The following is a 20785-nucleotide window of genomic DNA, read 5'->3' as shown; positions in this document are numbered from 1 at the left end:
ATTGGCCTAGAAAATCGCAACTTTTCATTTTCCGTCGGTCTTAGTACACAATGTAACTACAGAAGAGTCAAGTTTTAAATAGGAAAAATATCGAAACTCTTTGTTCATTTTTGGAGCGAGATGCTAACGGTCTAATCAGATTCAAAGATCTATGCTAAGCTATGCTAAAAGTTCTACCGTCAGACCCGGAGACCCGGCTGAATGGATTCGAAAACGGTAAAACTCAACTGTTTAACTCTAGGGGAGTTGGAAAATGAGCCTATTTTCAAAAAAAGTGTAGTGTTCCTTTAAAGGGATAGTTCACCCAAAAATGAAAATTAGCCCATAATTTACTCGCCCTCAAGTCATCCGAGGTGTATATGACATTTTTCTTTCAGATGAATAAAATCGTAGGTATATTACAAAAGTCCAGGCTAATCCAAGCATTTAAAATAGCAGTAATAGTTGCTCTGTTTTTGAAGTCCATGAAAAGTGCATCTGTCCGTCAAAAAACGTGCTCCACGCGGCTCCGGGGTGTTAATAAAGACCTTCTGAAGCGAATCGACGCGTTTGTGTAAGAAAAATATCCATATTTAAAACTTTATCAAGTAAACTCTCGGCCAACCGGCTTCCGTGGAAAAGTGTTGAATGTTGAAAGTGAAACTCAAGATGCGTACGTGACGTCATGACGAGCCGACCTGGTCGCGTTAGTCTTTTTCCGATTTTTCAAAATTGAACAGGGAAGGCGGTCGGCCGAAAGTTTACTTTATAAAGTTTTAAATATGGATATGTTTCTATCACAAATGCATCGATTCGCTTCAGAAGGCCTTTATTAACACCCCAGAGCCGCATGGAGCAGTTATTTGATGGGCAGATGCACTTTTTATGGACTTCAAAAACAGAGCAACTATAAATCCAATTCTAATGCTTGGATTAGCCTGGACTTTTGTAATATAACTCGTTTTTATTCGATTTTATTCGTCTGAAAGAAGAATGTCATATACACCTAGGGTGACTTGAGGGTGAGTAAATTATGGGCTAATTTTCATTTTTGGGTGAACTATCCCTTTAAGGTTTACTTGACCTTCTTATCCAGTAATAAGTTTTGTGTTTTCTGAAATGTGATTTGATTGATGCAGCAGAACAACCACTAACATGTCTTGCAGATACTAGAGAAAATGACTCTCCTGTTGTTTCTTCCTCATGTTTCTGTGTTGTTGTGTTTTTAACCTGAACTCCAGTCATTTCGCTCGGTGGACTACATGGTCGTTTTGGTTTGTTAGCTTTTGTTTCAAAGGTTCACAGCAGTATCTGCGAGGGTCTGCGGTCCGGCAGCTTCTGTCACGCTTTGAACTTTTTATTTTATTGACATTCCAGCGCTGTGATTGGATGATATGTGGGAAATACCAGCCCTATAGACACATTCCATCCTGTTCTTCCCTATCACTCATGCTCATCGTTACACGCTACATCACGTTCCCTTGTTCCACGCATCCCATTCACACTCCAATTTCCAAATATCCAGTTTTGCTTTCCCACTCATCTCATTCCCTCTTTCCTCTAATATACACTTATAGTAAACTGTTAATTTCAATCAGTTTGGGGTTGCCAGTTGGGGACTAGTTCACCACTGATGTCCGGTTAGAGACATGAAGAAGCAATAGGGGTTCAATTTCTTTGCTCTTTATTTCCAGCACATTGCTGGTTCCATATGTTTGTCTATGTGTGTGGTCTAAAACAAAGCATACAATACATAATCAATATAACATAACAGAAACAATTAATCAACTAGATAAATGTATTGAGAGGTAACAGAAACATTTAAAGCACCATCATGTGAATACATGAACACAAATGAATCATTACTTCAATGGAAAGTATCATTTAAACAAGGGATATCAACCAAACATAATAAACTCAGTTCATCAAACAGTTAACATAGACTTCATAGTAAGTACATAAATCAACTTACTTCATACTATATACGCACACATCAAAGGTGAAGCAAGCACAGAGTCTGTTTGAAACACTCATGCCATGCTGAGCTATTCACTAACATTAATCAATGCCACCTGCTGGAGATGGGCGGAGCAAAGTGTCTGCTGCTCAGACAGTGCGCTCTGACATTGGCTGATTGCCAGAGCAAGTCTCTCAGACACAACTTTCAAAATACAAGTCCCAATGGGCCTTTTTAACAGCCGCCCCCAGATTTCTAAAGACTGAGGAAATCTGCCCATTATAAAAAGGTCAAAGTCCAATTTTAGTCTGGAATCTCAGGTAGCTGTATCACCTTAGCCACAGGTCGCACATAAAACTTGTCCTTAATTCTCACTTCAACAGTCCTGATTCTGTTATCCACCCCAGGGAATACTTGAGAGATCTGCCCAATGGGCCACAGGGCCCTGGTGAATTGAGGGTCCACAATCATAACTGTAGTTCCCACCTTTATATCGGGTGACTCTACCTGCCACTTGCTACGAGTCTGAAGACCAGGCAAATAAAACTTGATAAACCGCTTCCAAAAGTGATCTGCTAGGACTTGGCTATGACGCCACCTACGTCGACTCAATAGTTCACTTTGAGGGTATATCACTTGAGGAAGGGACGAATCAGGCCGCCCCATAAGGAGCGAATTAGGAGTGATAGGATGATGGGGGTCAAGCACAATAGGATGCATAAACTCAGGCTCAATCTCTTCACAACGACGAAGGCGCCCTCCTATCTTAAGGAGTTGATTTGCAGAGTCAAGTTCAGGAGCGAGGCTAAGGAGTCGACTGTGGTTATGCAGTTGTTTTCCCGCTGTCAGCTGTGTCACATCGGAGGGAAAGCTTTCCCATTGAGCTTGCTGAAAGATAGCTATTTCAGCCCGTCGAAAGTCTTCAGCTGAGAGATTGGCCCCATTTTCCTTGAGAGATTCTGCAGTGGCTGTCAGTAACTCTTGAAAGGTCAGAAACTTGCTTGGATCTGGTATGGACAAGCGACGTGCAGTATTCATCAGACCACAGAATGTAGAGTTTCTTAGTTCATCACTGTCAATAAGAGAGGATGTGGGTGTAACCGGCCACTGGTCAGGTGAGAGATGAATGAATGGTGGCCCTGTATTCCATCGACTTTGTGGCCCTAGTTCTGCCAGCCTTTTACCTCTGGTGATATCATCTGCCGGGTTACTATCGGAGTCCACATAGCGCCATTCACAGTGGCTGGTAAGCTCCTGAATCTCAGTAACTCGTGTACCAACGAAAACCTTGAAACGACAGGATTCTGATTTAATCCAAGTTAAAACTGTGGTGGAATCAGTCCAAAGGAAAACTTGTCGAATGGGCAAAGTCAGTTCATTCTGCAGGATCCTGGCCAACTGGGCACCTGTTAGGGCTGCGGATAGTTCTAGACGAGGGATTGACAGACGTTTTTTGGGAGCCACTCTTGATCTGGCCACAATGAATGTGACTTCCACTTCTCCCTGCTGGTCTTCTGTTCGAAGATAAGCGACCGACCCATAAGCTGACTCTGACGCGTCACAGAAGATATGGATATCTCGTTGGCTGGATACATCATCCTTTGGTGCACTGCAATAGCATCTGGATAAAACTATCGTTTGTAGATTACCGAGCTCCTCTGCCCATCTGTTCCAAGCATTCACTAAATCCTCAGGTAACATGGGATCATCCCAATCTCTCTTTTTGTCCCATAGTCGCTGCACTATTACCTTGGCACGTGTGATGTATGGGATGATGTACCCAAGAGGATCATATTGGCTGGCGATCACTTTATAGATGTTACACATCGTAACTTTATGGCACTCTATAGCACGGAGCTTATATGACAAGGTATCATTTTGACAGTTCCACTGGAGTCCAAGCACTGATTCATGATTTGAAACATTACCCATGGCGATCCATTGCTCAGCACTGTCAGACCTGGATGCCACTGGTAAGTGACTGATGGTGGAAGGTGCATTACTGGCCCATTGCCTAAGTTCAAATCCTCCTTTTGCCAAGACACTCTGCAACTGGTCTACCATGTGCCTTGCTTCATCTACAGAGGGCAGACTTTGCAGGTAATTGTCGACATAAAATGCCTTGTGTACAGCATCATGTACCTTTTCACCAGGCTGACTGTTGTCCAGGACATTCTTTTGCAAAGCAAAGACAGCGCAACATGGACTACTAGTGGTCCCAAAGGGAAGGACTTGCCATTCATAGACTCTGGGCTGCACTTCTCTTTCTTGATCTCTCCATAAGAAACGGAGAAGGGGTCGATCTTCGGGAAGGAGTCTTATCTGGTGGAACATTCCTTTAATGTCGCTGCTGATGGCGATTGAATGTTCTCTGAATCTTAGTAGCACAGCCAGTAACGAGGAAGTCAGAGTAGGTCCTGGAAGTAGCAGTTCATTAAGATTGTTTCCTTGGAACTGGAATGAACAATTGAAAACCACCCTATGTTTCCCGTTATGTTCAACCATATGGTGTGGGATATACCAACTCACTGGAGTGTCTTCTGCTCCTGACTGTAGTTCAGCAATGTAACCCGCCTGCTCCAGTCGTTTAATTTCAGCCTGGTAGATAGCTGCTTGATCAACAGACTTACTGAGGCGACGCTCTAGGCTTCTAAGATGAGGCATTACTGCTGCTTTAGGTGCATGAAGAGGGGGCATATTTTTAACTCTGAGCAGTGGGGTAGCATATCGCTGAATCCCATCGACTTCAACTCTGATCGTTTTTTGTTCCAGCAATTTTAGTGACTGCTGGTCTTGTACTGATCGAGTACTCGTCTTCGCATCCCTCCATGGAAGGACATCCATTTGCCAGAGTCTTTCGACTTGTTCATGCAAAGTAGCAGAAGGTGACAAACTTGTGAACAGACATTGCTGCTCTGTGAAGCGATGTTGCAAAGCTTGAACTGGTCCTTGTAAAGTCCATCCAAGGAGAGTTCTAATTGCAGCAGGACCACCTGGTGGTCCCAAGCGAACCGGTTCAACTGGGGTAATTAAATGAGGGCAGTCTGATCCAATGAGCAAAACTGGATGAGCTGCTTCAATGTTTTGGAGGGGAAGTCCTTTAAGGTGACGGTACCTTTCCCGTAGAGCCTTAACAGGATGACAATGTACTCCAAGCCCCAGCTCTGATGCAGTGAAAGCTCCACTGATTGGATATACCTTGTTTGGTTGACAGGCTGGTGAAAGGTTGAAGGAAACAGCCGCCCCATGCAGGACCTTTAACTCTTGCCTGACTGTGCGCAGGGGCAGGTCCTCTGGCTTCCCTTTCAATTTCAGCTGGTTAGCTGCAGCGTGCAACAAGATGCTCCTTTCTGAGCCATCATCAAGAATGGCATAAGCATTTATGGATCGATCTCCATTTCTCAGAATGACTTTACACATTTTCAACAGTACCTTCTGACTTCCTAGGGGCTTGTCAATGAATAATACATCGTTGGCGGCCTCCCCCATGATAGGGTTTGCAGATGAATCCTCTCCTTCCACTACTTTGTCCTTGTTCCTTACATTAACCTCATGAAGAACAAGCAAGTGGCGGCCATTACATGATTTGCAGCGCATCTTGAGGTTACACTCTGATGATCTATGGCCCCGTCCACAGCGCCAGCATCTGTTGTGCCCCTTTATCCAATTTTGCCTCTGAGATTTGGAGAGTTGAGAGAAATTGGCGCAGTTATTCAAAGAGTGTTTGTTGTTATCACAGTAAGGACAGTAAGGATTTGCCATTGTGGTCTTAACTGTGACAGGTGATGGAGGTGCAGAAGGGTATTTCTCAGTGCTGAGTAGGACTTCGGTCCCTTTGTGGAATGGGTTTACCTTCCTTGGTGGGTCCCAAGATGATCTGGTTGAGTACCCTCTACCGGAGCGGCTTGTATATCTTGTGGAATCTTCTTGCACTTGGATTTCATATTCTAACCAGTCTGAGAAGTCAAGGAGGTTAGGAATCTTCACATTCAAGGGATAGATGAATCTTCTGAAACTGCTTCGCAGATCATGTGGCAATTTACTCAGTAGTCTGGACACATGAGATCCACATCTTAATTCCACTTTGCCAGGTTTACCTAATTGTCGCAACATTCCCACCAAGGATCTCACCCTCAGAGCAAACATCCGGAAAGTTTTGATGTCTCCAGTGTTGATGCTCGGTCCCTCCATCAATTCCACTATGCGCTGTAACGCCAATTGATGTGGCTGGCCATACTGCTTATTGAGGGCATCCATGGTGTGGGTATAAGGATGACGTGAACTGCTGTATGATTCAGCAATTAGCTGTGCTTCCTCAAGCTTCAGATGTTCTAGCAGAATATGGAATTTGAAGCGCTCTGTGGTATCAGCTGGCAGAATGTTTTCCAAAGCAATCTTAAGCCTTGCAAACTCTCTGGGGTTTGGGTGAATCAGGTCGGGAATCGTAGGAGTAGGTCCACGATATACTCTTTCTTGGTCAACCAATGAACTTGGAGAGTGGTGGTGCCTTCTCCTACTCTTAGATGATAGCTTATGCTGTTTTCTGGAGGAAGATTGTTGAGGCGGAGATCGGACATGACTTCTCGGAACCATGTTGGCTTCATGTCCCCCATCCTGCCTCCTACTAATCGTTCTTCCAGTTGGTGGACCGGGGTTAACCTTTTGTTGCCTGGTTGAGCTCAGGTGCAGGTTTCTCATGCCATCATCGACAGAAGAGAAAATACTTTCTTGACTGCTTGAATCCTCAGAGCTTCCCCAACTTTCCACTGAGCTACTACATTGTGATGTATCATGAGAGGCTTGTGCATCGCTTGGATTCGACCCCGGGCCCGTTACTTTTGGCCTCCGTGGGGCTGGTACTGGTTTAGGGCGGTCTAGGGTCTTTGATGGACCGGGTACAGGAAGTGAAGTTAATCTTTGAGGGAGTTGTGGCTGCTGAGTTTGCCAACTTAACAACTGTTTTACCTCTGCTTGTAGTTGAGACATCTGTGACGTGAACTTACTGTTGACCTGCTTGAAATCATCTCTTTCCTCCTTCAGCTGCTGAACTGTGGTAATCAGGTCACTATGGAGTTTCCTTAAATCAGCATTTTCCTCACGTAGTGCTTCCACATGCTGGTCCCACCGATCTGTGGTAAACCATCGTTGTGGACTGTGATAATCACCATGATATGCTGCTGCCTGTGGGGTCTCCATGCTGGCATCCTCTTCGGCTGATGGAGCACAAGGTGAATTTCGGGAATAGCTGGGTGGTGTTAAGGGTTCAGGTAGGTTATAACCAGTCAAGTCATAATCCTGCAAGTGTGCTGGAAGAGATGATTGTCTCCTGGGCCGCTCAAGGACTTCAGCTGATGGTTGCTTCTCCATAACTGTGGAAAACTCTGGCTCCGGCTCGAAGGACCATATAGTAAACTGTTAATTTCAATCAGTTTGGGGTTGCCAGTTGGGGACTAGTTCACCACTGATGTCCGGTTAGAGACATGAAGAAGCAATAGGGGTTCAATTTCTTTGCTCTTTATTTCCAGCACATTGCTGGTTCCATATGTTTGTCTATGTGTGTGGTCTAAAACAAAGCATACAATACATAATCAATATAACATAACAGAAACAATTAATCAACTAGATAAATGTATTGAGAGGTAACAGAAACATTTAAAGCACCATCATGTGAATACATGAACACAAATGAATCATTACTTCAATGGAAAGTATCATTTAAACAAGGGATATCAACCAAACATAATAAACTCAGTTCATCAAACAGTTAACATAGACTTCATAGTAAGTACATAAATCAACTTACTTCATACTATATACGCACACATCAAAGGTGAAGCAAGCACAGAGTCTGTTTGAAACACTCATGCCATGCTGAGCTATTCACTAACATTAATCAATGCCACCTGCTGGAGATGGGCGGAGCAAAGTGTCTGCTGCTCAGACAGTGCGCTCTGACATTGGCTGATTGCCAGAGCAAGTCTCTCAGACACAACTTTCAAAATACAAGTCCCAATGGGCCTTTTTAACAACACTACTGTTCAAAAGTTTGGGGTCTGTGAGGTTTTTTTTTTTTATGTTTTCAATAGTAGTCTCTTCTGCTCACCAAGGCTGCATTTATTTGATCAAAAATACAGTAATATTGTGAAATATTATTGCAGTTTACAATAACTGTTTTCTATTTTTATAATGAAATTTATTCCTGTGACGTCCAAGCTGAATTTTCAGTGTCACATGATCCTTCAGAAATCATTCTAACATGATTATTAAGAAACATTTCTAATTATTATCAATGTTCAAAATAGTTGTGCTGCTTAATATTTTTGTGGATACTGTGATACATTTTTTCAGGATTCTCTGATAAATAGGAAGTTCAAAAGAGCAGCATTTATTTGAAATAAATATCTTCTGTAAAATTATAGATGTCTTTACTGTCACTTTTGATCAATTGAATGCATCCTTGCCAAATAAAAGGTTTTATTTTTTTACTTTTGAGTGGTAGTGAAATTCTCTTTCCACTCATCCCATCCTCTTTCTGCTTATGTTCACAACTTCCACTCATCTCATCCCACTTTTTCTACTCATCCTTTTTTCTCTTTCCAATTTTCCATTTATCCCATTCTGTTTTCCACTCATCCTGATTCTGAACAGGGGTTTTTTTTGTAACTCAACCTTGTTTGTTCTCCAATTTCTGCTCCTCCTGTTCTTTCTTGTAGTTTCATATCTGTTCAAATCTATTCGTGTTCACAGATCTGTGTGTGTATGTGTCTACAGGCAGCGTTGGGCAAGACAGAGGTTCCGGTTCACAGTGGAACATCTCTCTTCCCCTCCACACACATGTGACCAATCAATCACTGCCTGATTTTATTGTGCACTGTGGTTCAGGTATGGGCGGCACATGTGATCAGCCGCTCAATGATCACACTCAATGAGATTCATTTTAAATATCCCTTGTAAAGTGATTCAGATGTGCTTTTGATTCTCAGTGTTTTTTGTCTGCTCTATGTGAATGCTTCGCCCTTGAGCTGTGTGTGTGTGTGTGTGTGTGTGTGTGTGTGTGTGTGTGTGTGTGTGTGTGTGTGTGTGTGTGTGTGTGTGTGTGTGTGTGTGTGTGTGTGTGTGTGTGTGTGTGTGTGTGTGTGTGTGTGTGTGTGTGTGTGTGTGTGTGTGTGTGTGTGTGTGTGTGTGTGTGTGTGTGTGTGTGTGTGTGTGTGTGTGTGTGTGTGTGTAACTAGTTTGGTTGTTGTCTGTACTAACATTTAACCTTCATTTAATCCACTAACACACTAACTGTCCTCCAGGGGATGTGTGCATGAAACTGGTTTGATGCCATCAGGGGGCGCCGCTTCACTGTGATATCTATTACTAATGATGTGTTTTGTGTTTGTAGGGCCATTTGGAAACCAGCACAACAACATCACCAGCACAAGCTTTTGAAGCCAAACTCTAATGTGATCATGAAGTGGATTGTGTAGCTTTTTTTTGTCACTGTTTATCTTTTTATAGTTTGTAACCAGATGAATTTTGAAACCGAAAAGTTATTTTGTGACATTTGAATCAGGATGTATTATGTGTGTGTGTTTGTGTGTTTATTTGCATTGTGTCAAACGTCTATAACAGCCAGGGATTGATCAAGTGTGTGTTTGTTTGTTCATTTGCTGTGATCATTTGTGTTTAATTGATCACTAATCATCTCATTAGGACATGTTCTAATTTTAAACTATCAGTTTTTGATTTAAATTATTGTTAACATTTTTGTCTCGCAATGATTTTTTTATGGAAACTTCTAAATATTCTACAATGAAACCTATTGGACTGTGGAATGTTTCAGTATTGTTTGTACTTAATAGAAACCGAATCCGTTTCCAAATAGAAACCGAAGCTCAACACAGTTGAATATGCAATGTTGGTTTCCATCTATGAGTTAGGATGTACTGAATAACTGTTTCGGGTATTTTTATACAGTTGGTTTGTATTTTGACCCTACTAAGTTAATTTGAACAAACTGTAATGAATAAAACAACTCTAACACCTAAAGCACATTTCTGTTATATTTGTTTTATTTTTAAAATGTCCATCTCCAAAACCACAGCTCTTGTGGGGTGTTCCCGGTCTGCAGTGGTCAGGATCTATCAAAAGTGCTCCAAGGAAGGAACAGTGGTGAACCGGCGGCAGGGTCATGGGCGGCCAAGGCTCATTATGCACGTGTGGTCTGATCCAGCAGACAAGCTACTGTAGCTCAGACTGCTCAAGAAGTTAATGCTGGTTCTGATAGAAAGGTGTCAGAATACACAGTGCATCGCAGTTTGTTGCGTATGGGGCTGCATAGCCGTAGACCAGTCAGGGTGCCCATGCAGGAGATTAATTTCAGTCGTGTATCACTGAATGACAACTATAGCACAAGGAAACTATTCAAATTAATTTTAAATCCTCACACATAAAAAAAAAAAGGCCAAACAGATCAAAGAGTTAAAAGAAGCTAGCCTCACCAGCTATTCGCTCATATTTGCTCTGCATTAGGCTATCTGAATGTCTGCAGTCAATCAGGCAAAACAGCTCTGACGATTTATCAAACTATGAGTTGTTTTGAAACTGTTGCACAGTTGTTGTTTATTATGAAACACTTTTTATTAAACTTTTTTTACTATTTTGAAATAATAATTAATCGGAGTGTGTGCTAATATTTTCTGTTCCATTGATTTGCGCGTAGTCTCAAGGACACGCCCATAGCACGGGAAACTTATGAATATTCATGAAAACACCACCCACTGGAACCAAATATTTCAGGAACCGAATATATTGTAACACCGGCAACCAGAATGAATCGCCCAGCCCAAAGCCAGGGCCCGCAAAATCTTTTCTGGGCCTGGTGTCAATAAAACTCTTCTTTGACTAACAAGGAAGTTTTCAGCTCTGAAACTTACAGGATATTCTTATATTACCATGACCTTTTATTTATCAAAAGCTCAAGGGAAAGTTGATTTCTCAATTCATCACCCCTTTAATGGTCATTTGCAGCATGTATTTGTGGGAAGCTTTGATGCTTTTAATGAGAGCGAAATAAAATTGTATGAATCAGAAGGCGTTGATGTCAGTCTCCCCTCATCCCCTCCACTCAGCCGCTAAACCACGCCAACCTTTATAGCATTTTTCAAAACTGTGGTGAGAACTGACTGCTGCTGAAACAGGGGGTTTCATGACCCTTTAAGGATCTGCTGCTAACATCTTGGTGCCAGATACCACAGCACACCTTCAGAATCAGGGGTCTAGTGGAGTCCATGCCTCGACGGGTCAGGGCTGTTTTGGCAGCAAAAGGGGGACCAACACAATATTAGGAAAGTGGCCAATGTTATGCAGGTGCCAGGTGTGTATATAAATATATATATAAATCACAAATAGAACTCTCAAATGAGTATCCATAAATATTTTAATGCAGTAAACGTAGCAGAAAAGGTGTCAGCATTTGTATGACAGCATTTATAATATACTGTATGTAAAAAAGACATCTTATTTCACAATTTTATAACAGCATTTCATATATTTATCAAACTGTATAATTATTTTAAGTAGCAAAATTAAAAAAAAAGAACCAGCAATAACGTCCCGTACACATTCCAAACAAAGTAAAAACAGCGTAACATTTTTTAATTTTTTTCAGAGACAAGTGCATTTGAAAGGGCATTTCAGATAAATGAGGCAGCAGTAGCAGCCTGTTCTCTTGATAGTCTGTTTGAGCTCTGTGGTTTGTGTGGAGGTGTTTATTCATCATCCAACTGCAATATGTGTTCACGTGTTTGTTTGGGTGCTCGTGACTGAAGCCCAGCGTGATGGTATTGGTAACATCAAGTCCTCATCGTTGGCCTGCTGTTCTATCTAAGGCACCTTCAGCTGTTTGATTGTCTGCAAGTGTCATCGTTACCAACACACGAGCATTTGAGGCACACCTGTCAGAAGAACAACGGGACGAGAATAGTACATCACAGCACTGGAACATCACCTCCGTGGAATGTGGTGAGGAAATAAAATGGTCTGAAATCGGAGCAAGTGCAGAGGAATCATGTGGATTTGTGGACTCGGACAGCTTGTGTTATATTCACACCGTCTTCATGGTCTCTAACACGATACTGACGACATTACGTTATAAAAATCTATCGATAATGCACAAGCAAACCATGTAAAATTGTAAACCGCAAAGTACAGGCACCTCAGTAGATTGTACCACAAAAGAAAGCGTTTTAAGAAAACCAGCAATGGAACGATATCTATTTTTATAACTTAAATTATTAATCTCATATTTATATTAATTTCACTTTACAATATGGGTTTACAAATATATATGGAAAATAAATTGTCCACCTTTATCGCACATCATATACAAACTCTTAAATATTCATTTAAAGCGCCAGATCATGAGCCAGTCACGTGATGCGATCTGGCCGTCTCATTGGACGTTTCTGTACAAATCTACTAGCGCGTTCGATTTGAAGCGGCGCTGCGCAGACTGACATCAAAGTGCCGCGAGAGCGATTCGAAAGCATACGTTTTCGAATCGCTCTCGCGATACTTAGATGATGTCCCGATCGGTCTGCGCAGCGCCGCTTTAAATCGAACATCTGAGTTCATTATTGTCCTCATCCTTAAAGGGACAGTTCACTTAAAAATGCAAAATATGTCATCATATACAAACCGACGTTGTATAGACTTTTACGCGGATGAAACGATGTCATTTTTAAAACTCTCAACTTTTAAAAATGTTTTATGGAATCGTCTTTACTTACAGCCTTGTTTTTAGTCGCAGCAAAATTAAAATGGCGCCGCCCTGGCGATTTATCTATAACATTTAGCAATAATGACACAGGAATGTTCAGAATGAAAATGAGGGTGAGTAAATGATGACGTAATATTACTTTTAGGGCGAACTATCCCTCTAATTAAAGCATATTTTTGCTATCCATAGAACACTTTCCCCTCTTAAGACATTTACAGTAATAAAAAACTCTTTATAATAACTATTGATTGAGATATACACACCAACACAGCTCTTCCTAGAACTTTGATAGGTTCTCATTAGGTAACTTGTGTATTTGTTAAGATATTATTGATTGTATTTATCGCTTTGAGTTGAACTGTACAGGTTGATTTGGTGTATTGCTCTCTGAGCACATTTTGATAATCACCAATTACTAAAAAGATGCTTTAAACACTGATATCTAAAGTAATACTTCAGTGCCTGAGAGAAAACATTTCATTATGCGATGTCTGTGATGTATGACAGCAGAATTAATTAATTAAGGCAAACTAATATTTCAGAAAGGTAAAATCTTTGTAAATTGAATTTTTTTTTTTTTTGTGGTACATTCTCTCTTAATGAGAAAACATGATGCTTTTCCGCATTTTAAAATCACAAAAAACCATATCTGTCTCCTTGTTGTTCTCAAAAAATGGCTCATTATTGATATACAGGTAGTAAAACCTGATGTTCAAGTTGTTTTTCTGCATTTGAACACAACTTTTTCAGTTCTTTCTGAAGCGTGTTACTGGCTTCTGGATTACGTATCGTCACGTCTGTTCTGTCCTTCAACTCTGTCCCAATAACACTGATAACAGCAGTGAATCAAGCACCATCCGTGATACAACGGCAGGGAAAGATCGCGATTCGGTTCTGGGATGCGTCAGAGTTCAGAAGGTGTATTAAAGTCAGCACAAATACTCAAACCTATGCGTGGACCTTGAGTATTCTCACAGCTTGTTGCCTATTAAAGCAGTTGTTCCTTCTGAGGGGTTTTATTAAGGCATCCACTGCGCTGAGATCCGCTCGTGAACGTATGTTTGGAAAACATAAGGCAGAATATTAACATCTTTATATTGATATGCAACCTGCAGAAAATTTACTCCAATGCTCCATTTTGAGAATGGCTTCTTCGGGAAAAGGAGGGAAGTCTCTGACCAGCGGCAACCTTCTTTCCACAATAGTTTTTGAGCCACATAAATCCAGATCTGCGCACATCTTACGGTGTAAAACTCATTCGGGTCCTGAACAGGAGAGCTGTGGCCTCTCATCTCTGGGCTCTTGCATTTTGGGCTCCTTCTCGAGGAAAAAGGAAGTTGTAGATCGACGTCGCTAGCTGGAACAAACCAAACTGGCCCCTGTGAGTGAACTGCACAAAAATAAAGCAAAAATAATTAATTATCAGGTGAAATTTCTGTCGTAGATGAAAGATATTGCATTCAGGAGAGTCGTTATTATGAAACTAGCCGTTTTATTATAAATAAAGTCCACATGAATTGACATTCACAACCCATTTTACTTTAATAATGTGACATATTTCCCGCATTGCTTACATCAATTACTGAATTTTCTCTGTCAGCCAAAAAGCAAAGTCGTTTAAATAAAGACTGCACAATAAGTTGACGGCACCCATTGACTTCCATAGTAGGAAAAAAAGTAAATGGGTGCCGTCAACTGACTGGTTAGTTATCAACCTTCTTTAAAATATCTTCTTTTGTGTTCAACAGAAGAAAGAAACTCATACAGGTTTGGAACAACTTGAGGGTGAGTAAATGGTGACTACATTTTCATTTCTGTGTGAACTTTCCCTTTAAGAATGTAAATAGGGTCAATCTTGATTTCATGTTTGTTTTTTAATGGCAGGTATCTGCCATGAGATGGCGCTTTGGACTCAAGCTTCACTTCAGACTCCTCCCCTTCCCTCTTAATCCCCCTGATGGACAGTTAAAGCAGCCAATCCGCTGTCAGGCCATCTGTGTTGTAGGTGGGTGTTGTAGTTCAGCCTTGACTATTGCAGTATGTTGCATAAGCGACCGCTCTTACTGAAGGCATTTTAGATGTAAAAGAGTTAGCATGGATGAACTTATTTAAATTATTCTGACCCATTTATTCTTAATTGGATTGTCATCTTTTCAAGTGTTTAAATTATTCAACCGCCCTTAGGCCATGTGTGAGAACATGAAATTTCAGATTTTGATTGTTTCTGAGCGCATGACGGCAGATTTCCGTGGTCTATAAATCTATAATCTGCATGTTCATTAAAACTCATCTCAGTTGTAGCGGCTCAGCGTTTAACACACACAGAGTGTTACTAAAGAAGGTGTTACATTTGAGATTGTGGTCACATGTCTGCTGACGTGGAGTTTTTAGTCAGTCTAAAATTAGCCTGCAGTATAAACACACTACACATCCTCTTTCTGGGCTCACACACAAACTACAGACGGCCTGGGTAGATGCTGGACACGACTTTCAAACCCTTATCTCTGTTAACAATCATGTAGATTAGAGGGTGTGAGTCAATATGCCTCTCTTATAAATGTAAAAGTCACTTTAGATAAATGTTAACTTAGTCACACACATGGAAAATGTTTACCTCTACCAAAAGCCACATATTATTGAACAAGACCACGTTCATCTTCATCTGATGTTGACTTTTTTTTCAAATACATCTACTGTAATAAATCCTCCAATTGGCATATTTACATGAGAAGATGTGGCACTTTTCAAAATTATATAATAAAAAGTTTAATTATAAACCTTTCCCCGTGATTTTACCGCAAACCTTAATTAAAACCAAATAATAATCTTTTCAATAGTCATGCAGCCTTTATAAATAAGTTTGCTATACATCATCTAGTGATTAAACTTCATTTACTGAAAGGTTATTGGTATACTGTATGTATGTATTCCTCATTTTAAGTAAATAAACATTTGATAAAATCTAAGAGAACTTGAGTAAACAGGATGAGCAAACCAATAATGATGTCATTGCTGCCTCTGAGCATTTGCATATGCAGCATTGAAATAACAACAGACGATGGTGTCATTGCACATTGTGACAGAAACCACTGCAATGAAACCGCCATCTCTGTGAAACTCTTTCGATTCACATCAGCCTTGAGGAGAGGAAACTAACTAGTCTGATCTGAAATCAGTCTTACCAGCTGAAGATGCTCCTGCTGAAACTGATCCCCCATTTCACGCAATTTACGCCCGATCTGAATCTCCACGCTAATTCCCATATCACGCTCGTCTTCTTTTTCTTCTGGTCTCCCTTCGTCAGCCTCCCTTTCTTCGCCGTTTTGTGCGCCATGCGGGACAGGTTCGAACAGTGCGGGGAAGTGTGCACGGAATCCAGCATTTCCTGGAAGATATAAAAAATATTAATGTTATATAATTTATGAAAATCAAAAACTTTAATACAGTTTAGTACTTTGGTTTAATTTTTAGCTTCAGTTTCAACCTAATTTAACATGCGATCCATGGTCAGTACATAAAATGATCACTGAAAATGCTATTATATATATATATATATATATATATATATATATATATATATATATATATATATATATATATATATATATATATATATATATATATATATATATATATATATATATATATATATATATATATAATTTATTTATTATTTAATAATAATAAAATAATAATAAAATGTATAAAAATAAAATAATAATAATAATTATATATATATATATATATATATATATATATATATATATATATATATATATATATATATATATATATATATATATATATATATATATAATTTAATAATAATAAAATAATAATACAATTTATTAAAAATAAAATAAGAATAAATATATATTTTTTATTATTATTATTATTATTATTATTTATTAATAGTAAAATAATAATAATACAATTTATTAAAAATAAAATAAGAATAATTATATATTTTTTTATTATTATTATTATTATTTATTAATAGTAAAATAATAATAATACAATTTATTAAAAATAAAATAAGAATAATTATATATATATATATATTTTTTATTTAATAATAATAAAATAATAATACAAATACAATTTATTAAAAATAAAATAAGAATAATTATATATATATATATTTTTATTATTATTATTTAATAATAATAAAATAATAATAAAATGTATTAAAAATAAAATTATAATAATTATATATATATATATATATATATATATATATATATATATAATTTAATAATAATAAAATAATAATACAATTTATTAAAAATAAAATAATAATAATTATATATATTTTTTTTATTATTATTTAATAATAATAAAATAATAATAAAATGTATTAAAAATAAAATTATAATAATTATATATATATATATATATATATATATATATATATATATATATATATAATTTAATAATAATAAAATAATAATACTATTTATTAAAAATAAAATAATTATATATATTTTTTTATTATTTAATAATAATAAAATAATAATACAAATACAATTTATTACAAATAAAATAACAAAAATTATATATATATGTTTTATTATTATTATTTAATAATAATAAAATAATAATAAAATGTATTAAAAATTAAATAATTATAATTATATATATTTTTTATAATTATTTAATAATAATGGGCCCTTTAATAAACTGTCTGGCTCTAGTGTGGACAAGTTTAAATTTGTGTTTGTCCATAACACAACCTCATAACCATGGATATGATGCATATTGTGTGTCCCTACCATAAAAAAGTGCTCTTGGCCCTGGAGCCCCAGAGGCCATAGTAAGTGACGCAAGGCCCCTGGATCCACAGTGAGCCCTAAATGCAGTCCTGGCTTCCACAGCTCCGCAGGGAGATGATGCGTCTCTCCCTGAACCCTGGAACGGCGCCATATCTCGGTCTCTCACTGAATTCAGGACAGAGCTCACTGTCTGTGTGGATCTGTCTTCAAAGCGTCTGTGTCTGTTAACCGCTCGACGGTGGGCGTCTCTGTTCTCTGAGCTCTTGTTTCTTAGTGGTGTTTCACAGCAGCGAGGAAGCTGTTCCTCCTCCTCATCATCCATCGGCGGAGTCAGCAAAACTGTCCTGAAATATACCACAGACTGTCACTCTGTGCAACTGTGACAATTCACATGCTGTTTATATTTTTGGTGTTTTATAATATGAGACACCGGGCCTTTTCCTGTTTTTCTAGTGCAGTGGCTTTGCTTCAGAGCCCATATTTTACATTAAGTGGTGACCAAACACAATGGCAAAAATGTTAATGTGCTACAAAAGTAAGCAATCAAACATTTAAATATAATCTTTATTTGTTGGGTTACTACTTTGGGACAGATGAATATGTCCCAAAATTGAATAGGACGCACAGGACATAAACACATGAAACAAAATGGCGATTTATCCGCCCCTTTTAAAAGTTGATAAGTTTATGTATTGTCTATCCCAATCCGTGTACATTTATCATATTATCTAAGGCTTTTATCATTTGCATTTAGCATTGTTTTTCCTCTCTCTATCCAGAGCATTTTAGGAACACTTGGCCTTATGCAAACACTGACTATCACCCACATTCACAAGAACAACCAACCACGACTGATCTAAATAGGTTTTAGTTATTACATGCATTTTATTTGGTTTAACAATGCATCTTTAAGATCACACAGTAGATCAGCACGTAAGTGCAACTTCTGGCATCAAAGTGCAGTGAGATGATGACTTGAGATAAGCTGGTCACGAACAAAACCACCAAAACGTCATATGGCAACATTTCAAAGGAGCCTCATACAAATGAGCGGAAGTTTCCGGCCTGTGTTCAAAAGAGTTTTCCCAGAAAACAATACATTTCAAATGTACCATCATAACAAGTCAGTTTATGAAGTCTGAGAGTTACAGTACAGATGCAGTTACAGTGAAATTGGTCACACTGACTAAGCATAATGTGTTTCCCACATTATGAGTATATATTACATTTTCTGAAGTATAATTGCGTTAATAGATTGATTATTCTATGTGACCCAGGACCACAAAACCAGTCATAAGTCGCACGGGTATATTTGTGGCAATCAATACATTACATTACAATACAACAATACATTGTATGGGTCAAAATTATCTAAATAAATCATTATTAGTAGTAATATGCCTTGCTAAGGACTTCATTTGGACAACTTTAAAGACAATCATTTGGAAATATTTAATTTGGACAATATTTTGGTTTTTTTTTTTTTCTTCAAATAGTTATATCTCGGCCAAATATTGTCCTATCCTGACCAACAATACATCAATGGAAATCTTATTTCCAAAAGGGGGGGTGGGGTGTGTGTGTGTGTGGGGGGGGGGGGGGGGGCTGGTCACTTGTCAGACCAGCTTGAAAGCCATTGAAGACCATCGTAAATTACTCTACTACTTAGAAAACCATTTTAGACTGGGCTAATGTGTTGTTTCAGCAGGGAATACAAAGCAAAATAACACATATACCATAAAGTAATGCATATCGTAAAAACATCACATCATGAAACCCTCTTTTGATATTTCAGATTTTTAAATCTGAATCAGAATATCGTACTTCAGTGGATTATGATCTTTATTCCGTAATTTAACACCTTCTTTCACAGATCAAAACACTGAAACTTTGTTTTTACTGACAAAAACAGTCACTTCACTAATTTCAATAGAGTAAACCGCAGAAATCCAAAACTACAGAATGAAACTGGAGCAAATGAGTCAGAAACAGGAGACACTCACCGCCAGAGCTTGAATGTGTCTGTCAGTGATGTTTTTATTCCGCTTTTTATGTCAGCGCTCTTTTATTCCGTCTTCACGCTGCCTGTATTTACTAACAGGGACTCGCTCCGTTTTCATTCTGCTCCTCCGCTCGAGTTGTTTGTATTGGACACGAGCGCGCCGGCAGTCCCGCCCATCTCCGCTGACATAACATGATATGATAATTAGTCTAAGAGGCGGGAGTCGGTGTTTGTTGGTGCCCGAGGGAAAAGGTCAGTTTAGGGTTTGTGTGTTGACTCTGTCAATGTAGCCTACGAACAATTTTATTTCAGATTAAACAATTCAAACTGTTAAGATTAGTGGTTGTGTTAAAAGAAACCGTGTTAATGGCGCTTTTGGTGTTGTATTTATTGAATAACTTTAAAGTGCTTTAAACTAATCAGAATGAGTGAAAAGCATCCTTCCATTGACAGCCTTTTTTGTCACCAAATGGAAAATTGCAAGTAGGCTATTTCATTATATTACTGCAGATGCTTAACAGCGATAGATTATTTTTGGAGGACTTATAGATGCGTAAAATAAAATGTCTGCCTTTTGCAAGTTATCTAAAATATAAATAATACACTTATTATCTTTAGTCTATTAAAAACCTATTTAGTTTGAATACATTTTTAGTACATTTAAATAATACATATTATTTTGTGTTTTGTTATCTTAAATCCCTAAAATGTCAGGCAGTGCAACTGTCAGAAACTATTGACAGACTAAGAAACTATTTAAAATGGTGTCTTCATAATAAAAAAGTAAAAACTAAATACTATGGTATCATTTTAGTTTTGAAACCTTTCATATAAACATTTAATAAATATCAGTAGTTTTAAAGCTATTGAGATAATTTAAAAACTTTCGTCCAGCAATTTGTATGTCAGCGTGGCACAACTGCAAACATGGCTTTTTTATTATGAATTGACAAGGTAATTACAGTAAACATGATAATGCATCATCCAGAGGACCCAGTATACACTATATTGTCAAAAGTTTTGGGACGCCTGCCTTTACATGCACATGAACTTTAATGACATCCCTACACCATATTCCCCCCCTCCACCAAACTTTACACTTGGCACAATGCAGTCACCACGTTCTCCTGGCAACTGCCAAACCCAGACTCGTCCATCGGATTGCCAGACAGAGAAGTGTGATTGGCCACTCCAGAGAACACGTCTCTGCTGCTCTAGAGTCCAGTGGCGGCGTGCTTTACCCCACTGCATCCCACACTTTGCATTGCACTTGGTGATGTAAGGCTTGGATGCAGCTGCTCGGCACAGGT

At 38.5% G+C, this 20785-nt stretch overlaps 2 protein-coding genes across 3 annotated transcripts in view; one reads left to right on the top strand and one right to left on the bottom strand.

Moving 5' to 3' along the window:
* The window catches only part of flvcr2b (FLVCR choline and putative heme transporter 2b), a 37805-nt gene extending 27831 nt beyond the window's left edge, over positions 1-9974 (top strand). The window contains exons 10-11 of one of the 2 annotated variants that reach the window (XM_079831656.1): positions 8708-8818; positions 9324-9974. In XM_079831656.1, coding sequence (XP_079687782.1) covers positions 8708-8776 — 69 coding nt within the window. In that variant the 3' untranslated portion in view covers positions 8777-8818; positions 9324-9974. The remainder of the gene's footprint in view (positions 1-8707; positions 8819-9323) is intronic. The other variant, XM_079831657.1, reaches the window with a different exon arrangement.
* Positions 9975-13282: 3308 nt separating this feature from the next.
* Positions 13283-19622, bottom strand: bmf2 (BCL2 modifying factor 2). The gene is made up of 4 exons (XM_079831049.1): positions 19477-19622; positions 17474-17817; positions 15884-16086; positions 13283-14091 (listed from the first exon to the last, which is right to left on the bottom strand). The coding sequence occupies exons 2-4, from the start codon at positions 17793-17795 to the stop codon at positions 13990-13992; spliced, it is 627 nt and encodes a 208-aa protein (XP_079687175.1). The 5' UTR covers positions 17796-17817; positions 19477-19622; the 3' UTR covers positions 13283-13989.
* Positions 19623-20785: the final 1163 nt, after the last annotated feature.

Source organism: Gobio gobio (genome assembly GCF_949357685.1).
Source record: "Gobio gobio genome assembly, chromosome: 12".
Taxonomy (NCBI): Eukaryota; Metazoa; Chordata; class Actinopteri; order Cypriniformes; family Gobionidae; genus Gobio; species Gobio gobio.
This window is presented reverse-complemented; position numbering and strand designations above follow the sequence as displayed.

Bases quoted from the DNA above. Each gene is read 5' to 3' on its own strand.
- bmf2 (XM_079831049.1), bottom strand. From the start codon at position 17,795: ATGGATGATGAGGAGGAGGAACAGCTTCCTCGCTGCTGTGAAACACCA. The intron at 16,087-17,473 runs GTAGGGACACAC...TATATCTTCCAG, and splicing joins GCCAAGAGCACTTTTTTATG to GAAATGCTGGATTCCGTGCA. The intron at 14,092-15,883 runs GTAAGACTGATT...ATTTTTGTGCAG, and splicing joins AGCAGGAGCATCTTCAGCTG to TTCACTCACAGGGGCCAGTT.